The sequence below is a fragment of the Rhinichthys klamathensis genome, unplaced genomic scaffold (genome assembly GCF_029890125.1).
Source record: "Rhinichthys klamathensis goyatoka isolate OS25496 unplaced genomic scaffold, OSU_Roscu_1.1 h1tg000127l_1, whole genome shotgun sequence".
NCBI lineage: Eukaryota > Metazoa > Chordata > Actinopteri > Cypriniformes > Leuciscidae > Rhinichthys > Rhinichthys klamathensis.
Genome location: NW_026606664.1, coordinates 1,929,710 through 1,941,303, shown reverse-complemented (window position 1 = coordinate 1,941,303; position 11,594 = coordinate 1,929,710). Strand labels below are relative to the sequence as shown.

General features: G+C 43.5%; 1 protein-coding gene across 1 annotated transcript; it reads right to left on the bottom strand.

The window, feature by feature from the left end:
• Nucleotides 1-1,185: 1,185 nt before the first annotated feature.
• On the bottom strand, nucleotides 1,186-9,211 carry si:ch211-212d10.2 (uncharacterized protein LOC557710 homolog). The gene is made up of 3 exons (XM_056256448.1): nucleotides 8,831-9,211; nucleotides 8,231-8,346; nucleotides 1,186-1,410 (listed from the first exon to the last, which is right to left on the bottom strand). The coding sequence occupies exons 1-3, from the start codon at nucleotides 9,000-9,002 to the stop codon at nucleotides 1,312-1,314; spliced, it is 387 nt and encodes a 128-aa protein (XP_056112423.1). The 5' UTR covers nucleotides 9,003-9,211; the 3' UTR covers nucleotides 1,186-1,311.
• Nucleotides 9,212-11,594: the final 2,383 nt, after the last annotated feature.

Genomic DNA, 11,594 nt, shown 5'->3' with positions numbered 1-11,594 from the left:
TAACCTTTCAGCATATCTATACTGTACATTTTTATTTCAGAGGCGAGGTGGATATTGGATGAATACGGTGCTAAAAAATAAAAAGTTGGCCTCCAGTTAGCTTTCAAAAGAGTGTTTGTCCTCGCTTCAACTGTCTGGCTGGTCTCAGGGAGACTACAAAATTTCCAGGAATATCCTCTGGCAAAATGTGCGTTGATAACTCTACCGCATTGTCTACACTACAAAGTGAGAGTTGAATAATCGCCTCGGCGCTCTCGGAAATCTCTCTTCATGCTTGCTTCACAAACATCTTACGTAAAACAAATGCTGCAAATCATATTGTAGCTTAGACTGCATGAAATTTCCTGCCTTGCTATCTCAAAGCCAGTTTTATGTGTAAATTGTGGATTAAAATGTCTGTCAATTTTACCAGAATGTAAATAAAGATCTCTTGTAAACATGTTCGATTGACATGTTCGATTTTTATTCCATCAAAGTTAAATACAAAATGTGTAAACAAACAAAACAACAACCCAGAAATCACAAGCAGCCAAAATGTTTGAGCCAATGTTTGAGCATTGCATAGCTTTAACTACAAATAACCTATATATATATATATATATATATATATATATATATATATTGCATTAAATTATATTTTATAGGGGTAGGATAAATTGGAAGAATGTTTGAAATAAGAATGTATATGTAATTTTTTTCAACAAAGACAAGTACACATCATAATGGAATCATAAGATTAAAAAAACAAGTCAACCAAGTAATTAGAGGAATCCTCAGAAGTCACTTAATGTCCCTCCGGTGAAAGTCATTTCTACCTGACACTCAAGAGGATTGGATCTAAGAGGGTATAATTATGGCAAGTTACAACTGTAAACATTAATTACAGCCCTAGAGAGAAACACATTAACATCTATGGAGTACTAACAATTATGAAGCTAAAACTAAGAATAATTAAGCCGCTGTCTGTGACCTTATTTTCCCTGAGTTCAATAAATCTTGCATATAAATATTGACAATTTACATTTTAAAATATTTATAACAATTCAAATAAATCATTCAAATATATCATCTAAATGTCAGAAAACAATGTTAATGTTAGTGTCATTTGAAGCAATTTGCTTACAACATTAAAGAACGATCTTTAATTCGTAGTGTAGGCCTATATATACAAACTGTCACAAACATTAACAACTGCTCCAATGGAGAACAGGAAAGTTTATTCAACTAAAAGACTGCATCATTTTCAAATATTACCCACAGTAACTGGATCCAAACAGATGATTTAGTTCAAGAGAAGAGTAACCAAGAACTTCAGTGCTCTTTGACCTGTCCGAAAGGCTGTAACGAGAGCTCGCTTGCGTGCTTGACGTATACGTTGCCGTCCTCCAATTTCACTTCATAAACTTGTTGCTAAAAAAAGAAAAGGAAAAAACTATACATTTTGAAGGAGAAATAAAACGAAGCCCGCCTGCAATGCATCTGACTCTCTATTTCTGCTTGCACAGCTGTAAAAGCCTAAAGCTAGGAAGGTACTTTGATATACGAGCACGGTGGATGTGAACCGGTGGTGGGAATAGAGTATAATTACAGAACATTTCAAGGTGTCGAGCCCCCCAGGATGACTGTCGTAATTATGGATTGGTTTACAGAGACTTTGCCTTATATTGATTGGACGGAGTTTGCTGTCACGTCCAACCGCCCAATTATTTATTCGCAGCATGAGAGAACACATTTCGTCTGTTTATTAAAAAAGCAGATGCTTGGCTAAATTGAAACGTGCCAAAATGATGGAAGTTGAATTCTTAGGAACTTTCCAAACGTCTGTTTGGCAGCAATGACTTCTGTATGTTTCTGTGGATGTACAATCCATTACCGCGTGAGATAATGTTTGGTGCCATACTGAGTTAAAGTGATGGCACAACAAATGTGGTTTTAATTTTAAAATACAAGTGTTTTTCGGGGACGCTGAATCATCGGCTGAATCACTGCCTAACTTAACTGGTTCAACTGGCTGACTGCTGCCCCTTTACTGCTGAGTAATGAAATCTAGTGTATACAATGATCTCTAGGAGGAACATACAAGCATCTCACTGATTCAAGAAATGCTACTTATATTAGAGATTCATATAAAGTAACATAGTTAGATACTTCTCGTATGTGCTGCTTTTCCAAACATAATCACGTCTGATATAACTTTAAGGAATGTTCCAGAGTCAAAACAAATTAGGCATTTTCAACAGCATTTGTTGTATGAGTTACCCCAGAAAATAATTTTGATCCGCCTCTTAGTTTAAAAAAGGTATGTAAACAGCGCCAGCATATGGAGAGTTTGAAGGACGAAATGTGAAGCTCATATTTTTTTAAGCACTTATTAATTCTTACTTCAAAAAAATATATAGCCTTTTTTTTTTACAGCGGGATTACTGTTCAAAAGCAATGTAATATATGTAGGTGTTGAACATAGATCATCTGATCTCATCTGTTGGCTGAAATAATAACTATTTTATTAGTCTTTCAAACTATTTTGAAGACTATTTCTCTTTTTTTGCCATTGGATCTGAATGTATGTCGATAACTAGAACATAAGTGTTATGTTCTTCTGATTAAAGAGAACAGTCAGACAATTTACCCGTTCAACAAGAGAGTTATGTCACTTCCCTTCATATCCTGTAGAGGAGGTATCATGACAACAAAGTTGAAAGATTGGACAAGATTTCACCACACTCATGTTAACCTGTATAATATTTTGGCCATCTTGCGATAAACCTTTGTTGCCTGGCCCCAATTACTTCCATTGTAAGTGTCCTACTGTAATAGTGATTTGAAAGGAAGCTTGTTTCCACCACGAAAAAAAAGAAAAGTAATTGAGACTTTTTGAGATATGACTGAGAGATATAAACTTAAATTGCAAGAAAAAAAGTCTGAATAGTGAGATAAAGTCAGAACTGCGATTTTATATCCCGCAATTCTGACTTTAACTCGCAATTGCAAGTTTATATCTCACAATTCTGAGAAAAAAGTTGTAATTGGAGATAATTTTTTTTAATTATTTATTTTTTCATTCCGTGGCAGAAACAAGCTTCCATAGATTTTTGCAAAGGTACAAGTTGAAATAGTTCCCTTTCGAGAGGTTCCTCTTATTGCGTAAGTAGCTTACGCTATGGGGAAAACTCCTTTTCTCGAGAAATATTGAAGTCTTTATGTAAAACGCATTGCAGCTGCACAGCATACAGCAATGAGCGAGGCAGCTCGGTCATTGGCTGTGCTGCAGCAACTGCACGAACCTATGAGGGGGCGACTCTGAACCCGCTTCCAATGAGCGTGCTTCGCGCCTACGCGCGTCAGAGCCCGCCAAGATGGGCGTGGCCAAGGGCTATATATTGAGCGCCCCGTCATCTGAGTTCTTTAGATTTAATCTCCTTCAGCAAAGAACCTTCTCTTCGCTGGATCCTCCGGATTTATTGGAGTCTCTTCGCCGCCGCCGTCGACAAGCCTACAGCAGGACTGCTTCGAGGACGCCGGCGCCTTCAGCCGCCTTCGATCGCCTTTCTGCTAAGCCATCCGGCGCACATCATCTGAATATCCTTTTACAAAGCTTTCAGTGTTCGCCCCCGCGACACTTCTAAAAGAGCAAATTTTACGAGGCGTTGTTTCAAATGCCTTCCTGCGCCTCGTGTCGAGGCCCTCTTCAGGACGGGGATCGTCACATCATCTGTGCCCGCTGCCTGGGACCGGACCACGCAGAGGCTGCCCTTACTCGAGGCGGATGTCCCGAGTGTGACGCCCTGGGCCTCGCAAAGAGCCGCCAAAGGCCGCCTCAGCAGCAGCGAGCTAAGACGGCGCCTCCCGTCTCTCAGCCCAGACCTGAAACAGATTTTCGACGCCGCTCGCGCTCTGCCAACAGGAAGCAACCGCCCGAGCGACGGGGACCTCGGCCCAAGATTGTGCTGAACCCAGAGCCTCGTAAGTCCTCCTAGCTACAGGGAGAAAAAGGGGGAGCGCGTGTCTCGCAAGAGCCGGACCGTTCTCTCCAAAACGTTTAAAGCATTACCCAGTCCCCTTACAGGCGGCTGGAAATGTCTATACAGCAGCCAATATGCCAGCAACACAGCTCGCCCACCTGCAAACAAACGCCGTTTTTACGGCGACACACAGAAATCACATAAAGAGCTATTTTTTGCCTGTGTCATTAAAGGGTCACGTGTCCACACCAAAGTGCGCATTCCCACATATCAAAACTGTCAACGCAGTGCCAAATGTTTTCCCAGCTCAAGCTGGACGCCCCATAAATGTAGATTGTGTGCCAACTGTCACGTATGCACCACTACACATAAGCACTGTTCCCAGAGTTATAAACACTTCCCCAGTAAAAGCGGGAAGTTTTATAAGAGTGGCGCGTGTGCCCGCTGTTATGCATGCACCCCAACTCACAAACACTGTTTATATGACCAAAAACCTCCCGCCGCGAGCGGGAAGTTTTATGAAAGTGGCGCGCGTGCCTACCACAGTTTATGCACCCCCACCCATAAGCACTACCCATACAGTGTTAAACATTTCCCCATCTCGCTCTGTGAGCATTACGGCGAGCGTGCCTGTAATCTCACACACACCCCTGCACTCGACATTCAACAAAGCTGCTCAGCGCGCGCCCGCGCCGCTGAGAGCTGTAAGCTCGACATTAGCACAAGGCGATTCGCTGGCGGGAGCCATACGTCACTGCGACACGCCCCCAGCCAGCATTCAGCCCATATCTGTGCGAGCGAAAGCTTGGGAAAATATCCCCGACATGCCGAAATGGGTTTTGAACATAATAAAACACGGTTACTCGCTTCAATTCGCTCGCAGACCGCCCCGCTTCACAGCAGTGGTCGAGACGAAAGTGAGAGAAGATGTTTCACGTTCTACGCACCGAGATGCTCAAACTGATAGAGAAAGGCGCTATAGAGACAGTCCCTCCCTCTATGAGCGAGGCAGGTTTTTTACAGCCGCTATTTTCTCGTCCCGAAAAAGGATGGCGGTCTCCGCCCCATTCTGGATCTCAGACATCTGAACAAAGCTTTAATGATTCGCTCGTTCAGAATGTTAACAACCAAACATATCCTCGCGCAGGTTCGCCCAGGGGATTGGTTTCTATCAGTGGATCTGAAAGACGCTTACTTTCACATTCCGATAGCGCCTTTTCTGAGATTCGCTTTCGAGGGACAGTCATACCAGTACACAGTACTACCATTCGGCCTGTCACTGGCACCCCGTACATTTACGAAATGTATGGATGCAGCACTTTCCCCCCTGAGACAGCGGGGAGTGCGAATACTAAATTATCTCGACGATTGGCTAATCCTAGCACAATCAGAGAGCCAGTTAGTGACACACAGGTCTTGGATTATCAGTCATCTAGATCGCCTGGGTCTAAGAATCAATTTTGCAAAGAGCAGGCTATCCCCCAGCCAGAATATTTCTTTTCTGGGAATAGTGCTAGACTCAGTGCAGATGACGGCGCGCCTCTCGTCAGAGCGCGCGCTCACTATCCGGCGCCTTGCAACATCGTTCAGAGCGGGTGCGCGCGCCCCCGTCAAGCGATTTCAAAGGATGCTCGGTCTCATGGCCTCAGCATTAGCTGTACTCCAGCTAGGATTGTTGCACATGCGTCCTCTCCAACGCTGGCTCAAAAGCCGTGTCCCCACTCACGCATGGCGCTCGGGCCACTTTTTAATCAGAGCGAATCACGGCTGCATAAAAGCCCTGACGCCCTGGAAAGCTGTAGACTGGTATCAGTCCGGCGTGAGTTTGGGCGTGAACACAAGGAGAAAAATGATCACGACAGATGCCTCCAAAATAGGCTGGGGGGCCCTTTACGAGGGCAGGCCTGTCTCCGGCTTGTGGTCAAACCCGGAGAAGCGCCTTCATATAAACTGTCTGGAATTGAAAGCGGTCGCTTTGGCTCTCAGAGCCCTGCTCCCGTACCTGAAGAACGAGCACGTCCTAGTCCGAACGGACAACATGACGGTAGTCTCGCATATAAATCGTCAGGGTGGACTCAGATCGAGCTCCCTGCACTCGATGGCCAGGGAGCTCCTCCTATGGTCCCAGCGCAACCTGCGCTCGCTGAGAGCAGCGCATGTGCCAGGTGCTCTGAACCAGGGAGCGGACATGCTGTCCAGAGACAAGGTTCTCCCAGGAGAATGGTCTCTCCACCCCCTGACGATTCAGTGGTTATGGCAAACCTTTGGCAGAGCAGAGGTCGACCTCTTTGCCTCCGAGGAAAATGCGCACTGCCCTCTCTTCTTTTCAAAGAGCACAGACGCGCTCGCCCAAGTCTGGCCGAGCCGCCCGCTGTATGCCTTCCCTCCGGTCGCGATGCTACCTCAGGTCATCAGCCGGATCAGGGAGGAGAAATGTGCAGTGCTCCTGGTAGCCCCACTCTGGAAGAACCAGACGTGGTGTCCAGAACTGATGCAGATGATGAAATCTGCCCCATGGCCGATTCCACTGAGGCTAGACCTCCTCAGGCAGGCCAACGGGATGATCCTCCATCCCCGCCCCGATCTGTGGGCCCCCCATGCGTGGCCCCTCAACGGGTTCCCAGGAACCTCCCCAGTGGAGTGTTAAGAACCATCACTGAGGCGCGAGCACCCTCTACGAGGCGCTTATATGCTCAGAAATGGAAGGTGTTCAGTGACTGGTGTAAATCCAGGAACCTGAACCCTGAGTCATGCGAAGTACCGAGTGTGCTCGTCTTCTTACAAGAGCTGTTGGAGGCAGGCCGCACCCCCTCCACGCTCAAAGTATATGTGGCTGCCATAGCAGCATCGCACGACCCTGTGGAAGGACGCACACTAGGGAAAAACTACCTAGTCGTTCGTTTCCTGAGGGGCGCCAGGAGGATAAATCCCCCACGCCCCCCCTCGGTGCCGATCTGGGACCTGGCCACGGTCCTGGACGCACTCAAGCGTGCCCCGTGCCCCCAAGGTGATATCTTTGGCCGCGCTATCGTCTCCAGCAGACGAAAGCGACGCTAATTTACTCTGCCCGGTCAGGGCGCTCAGAGTATATTTGGAACGTTCTGCCCTGTTCAGACAGACAGAGCAATTGTTCGTATGCTTTGGCGGCCGCACCAAAGGTCTCGCTGTTTCAAAGCAGAGAATATCGCGCTGGATAGTTGATGCTATAGCGCTGGCTTATGAAGCCAAGGGCCTTCAGTGCCCCTTGGGCATTAGAGCTCACTCTACGAGAGGCATGGCCTCCTCGTGGGCGTGGTCGAGTGGGATACCCATTCAAGATATTTGTGCGGCAGCAGGCTGGGCCTCACCGTCAACATTTATCAGGTTTTATAACCTACAGGTCCCCTCATTGCACTCTAACATACTGTCGGTCTAACTATGCATAGGCTGGGGTGTGTACATGCTGAGCGCTGTCTCCTCCCTCATAGAATCCGTCTCTGACTGATGTAGAGGATTTTTCATACATGACAGTACATCAAATGTGCTTGTGTGTTTCTCTGGACGCCCATCGGGCCGTTCCACTTTGTCCTTTATAAAGCCCGCCTTCGGCTGGCTCGTTGGATAATTACTTTGCTTAAAGGCTCAGGCATCTGCCTCCGGCTTAATAGAGCGAAGTCAGCACGCACGGCGTTTTACATGGCGTTCCCATAGCGTAAGCTACTTACGCAATAAGAGGAACCTCTCGAAAGAGAACGACTCGGTTACTAACGTAACCTCGGTTCCCTGAGAAGAGGGAACGAGTATTGCGTAAGCTGCCGTGCTTGTGCTTGGTCAGTTTGCTTCAGTCGATTGAACCTAAAGAACTCAGATGACGGGGCGCTCAATATATAGCCCTTGGCCACGCCCATCTTGGCGGGCTCTGACGCGCGTAGGCGCGAAGCACGCTCATTGGAAGCGGGTTCAGAGTCGCCCCGTCATAGGTTCATGCAGTTGCTGCAGCACAGCCAATGACCGAGCTGCCTCGCTCATTGCTGTATGCTGTGCAGCTGCAATGCGTTTTACATAAAGACTTCAATATTTCTCGAGAAAAGGAGTTTTCCCCATAGCGTAAGCTACTTACGCAATACTCGTTCCCTCTTCTCAGGGAACCGAGGTTACGTTAGTAACCGAGTCGTTTTCTATGGTAATCAACAATATACTACAAATGTTATTGTTGAGCTTAACTTGTACTGAACCTGGAACATTCCTTTATATATGAGTTAAAATGTTGAACCAAAAAATTACTTTACCTGTAAACCTGTGCTCGATTTCCCTGTTTTGAGATTGAAGTCATAGTCATGCCAAGGACAGAAAACCTTAAGAATCCCATCGGCCTCCTCGATATCTCCATCACACAGCGGACCTCCTGAAAGTCATTTGACTTAATTTCACAATTCAGATAACGTTAGCATTTGACGTGTAACGTTAGACATATTATCTGTCACATACATATCAAAACAGAAAAGAAATGTTTCATAGAACGAACCTTTAATGGAAACTTCATTAGCTGCCACAATATTATCATCCTCATCAATAAAAAAAAGGGTGAGAAATACCCTGAAAACGTATTACGTTTGCAGGACATCACATTATCACATAATGTTAATGATTTTACAGCATACGCACCGCAGTGATGTAACTAACATTTAGGGAACTACGGTTACCATGGTGATTTAATGAAATGGCGCGTAGAGAATGAACACACCGCACAACGGACAAAACAATTAAAAGCCTATTTACCATTTCTGTCCTTGCTGCAAGCTAGCTGGCTAGCTAAAGTAGCTTTACATCCTTTTCTAGCGCTTTAAAAACCGATACAAGCTACAATGTGGAATAATTCATTGTCATACCCGAATGAGCGCAGCGAGCGTCCATCGCCAAGAATTCACCGCTCACATAAAACAGACAAACATCCGCGTCGCGTCCATCAGATGAATAGATCAATCTACATTGTTTCTTGGACAGCTCGGACACAGGACCTACTAGCCTCCAGGGAACACTTTCATCTTCTGGAGAAGTCATGGAGGTGGGTTAACCGACTCATTAACGTGTTGTATTTCTTGTTTGATATAAACAACGCGATCTAATTGGGCTCACCGACAGTCGCTGGTGTCGCCGGGTTGTCGCTTCCTGGAAGCTGCACTGCACCTTGTCGCCAAAGAGGGGTCTCCAAAGGCTCGTTTAACAACCCTGCTGGGAGAAAAAGAAAAAAGAAAAACAACAACACCAAACCCTGCCTGGCCCAAGCTGGTGTTCACTGGTCTCCCATCCTGACAGGCTAAAGTGGTCAAAATCCCTCTAAAAAAACTAGCCTGCTAAACCATATGACCAGGATGGAAGAACAGCTCATACCACTCAACAAGTTTGGCAGGTTTTAACCGTTTGTTCATCAGGAAAGACTTGAAAAATAACCATATCATACTTTGTGGACTGTAACTATTTTTTAAGCTTTTAAACTAAGCAGTTTTGAATGTAAATGAGGAAAAAAGTGTTTCATGCAGACTGATACGTTGCTGGTCCGTGTATCATCCGATCATTTGATTTCCAATTTGAAATGAAATAAGCAGAAATGAGAAAACGGCACCTTTATTCGTTTTTTCGTTTTAAAAAAAAAAAACGAAAACCGAGATTTCGGCTTGATTTTTCGTTATTTAGTTCACAGGCAAAAAACTACGGAAGCCCTGAACCGCAACGTAAAAAAAAAAAAACAGTAAAAAAAAAAACCTGTAAAAAAAAATCTAGCATTTCGAGATTAAAGTCGAAATTTTTCGACTTTAATCTCGAAATATTTTGACGAGATTAAAGTAGAAACATTTCGAGATTAAAGTTAAATAACTTTAATTTAACAACTCAATTTAAATTGTTCAAAATTAAGTAGATCCAACTCAATAATTAATATTTAGAATTAAAATTTTCCAAAATTGAGTTGGCCCAACTCAATAATTAATATTTAGAATTTATATTTTCTAAAATTAAGTCGGCCCAACTCAATTTAAATTGTTCAAAATTAAGTTGTCCCAACTCAATAATTGATATTTAGAATTTAAATTTTCTAAAAATTAAGTTGGCCCAACTCAATTTAAATTGTTCAAATTTAAGTTGATCCAACTCAATAATTAATATTTAGAATTTAAATTTTCCAAAACTAGGTTGACCCAACTCAATAATTAATATTTAGAACAAAAATTTTCCAAAATTAAGTTGGCCCAACTCAAAAATTAATATTTAGAATTAAAATTTTCCAAAATAAATTCCAAAATTGAGTTGGCCCAACTCAATTTAAATTTGACAAAATTAAGTTGACCCAACTCAATAATTAATATTTAGAACTAAAAGTTTCCAAAGTTGAGTTGGCCCAACTCAATTAAAATTTTCCAAAATTAAGTTGGCCCAACTCAATAATTAATATTTAGAATTAAAAAATACCAAAATTGAGTTAGCCCAACTCAATTTAAATTGTTCAAAATTAAGTTGGCTCAACTCAATAATTAATATTTAGAATTACAATTTTCAACACAAAATAGTAGCTTTTTACTTTTATCTAGGCTTTCAACAAAATTCTACACAGGTGCTAATCTACCAACAAGAATTACCATGGCGTTATAGACGAGCGCACAGACTCCGCCGGAGTAGGTATCACAATCTGGTCCAAACTTTATGTGGCAGTGTTTTTGAGGTGTTTTCGTGCTCGTCTAGGCAACACTATCTGGGTCGAGAACACAACAGTAACCGTTCTGTCTCCCTCTTCACCGTAAATACGTTCTGGATACATTTTAAGTGCATCATTCTGTATCCAATCATTTGGCCGGATCCCGTGATTTCCTCAGATTTAATAACTAATGGTGGTTGAGACTGATATGATTGTAAAGCGCTTTGAGTGTAGGCCTAGTATACATATGAAAGCGCTAAATAAATCCCTCATTCATTCATTCATTCATAAAGCTGGATATCTCCATCCAGTCTGAAAAGTGTTTTCCGGGTTGGTTTTCCTATAGGCTAAAGTCTATTCCGGCGCAGTATAACGTCCTATAATGGTAGCCTAATGCTGGTAGATTGGCACCTGTTGAATTTCCTTTTGTTGAAACAAAACACACACACACACACACACACACACACACACACACACACACACACACACACACACACACACACACACACACACACACACACACACACACACACACACACACACACACACACACACACACACACACACACACACACACACACAGTGTGAAACACTCGCTATGCACCATTATGAATGCCTGTGTGTGTGGCAATGTGAAACAATGGCAAGCACACACGCAACTTCTACGGAAGACTGTATTCTCGTACTCTCGAATTTAATCTAAAAATATTTCGACTTTAATGTCGAAATATTTCGACTTTAATGTCGAAATATTTCGACTTTAATCTCGAAATGCTAGATTATTTTTTTTTTACGTTGCGGTTCATGGCTTCCGTAAAAAACGAATACATGACTTCAAAATTCGTTTTCCACATGTGGGCGGTCATCAGATGCCCCCTTCCGCTGATTGGTCAAGTAAATCTGAGCATGTGACGTCATCAGTCATCGCTCAGGTCTGTTCAACAAAATACAGTTTTTTACAATCA

What these genes read in the sequence shown, in the direction of transcription:
- si:ch211-212d10.2 (XM_056256448.1), bottom strand. Translation starts at nt 9,002, where the DNA reads ATGACTTCTCCAGAAGATGAAAGTGTTCCCTGGAGGCTAGTAGGTCCT. An exon ending in CGCTCGCTGCGCTCATTCGG is followed by an intron (nt 8,347 to 8,830) that starts GTATGACAATGA and finishes AATGACTTTCAG; the next exon opens with GAGGTCCGCTGTGTGATGGA. An exon ending in AATCGAGCACAGGTTTACAG is followed by an intron (nt 1,411 to 8,230) that starts GTAAAGTAATTT and finishes TTCTTTTTTTAG; the next exon opens with CAACAAGTTTATGAAGTGAA.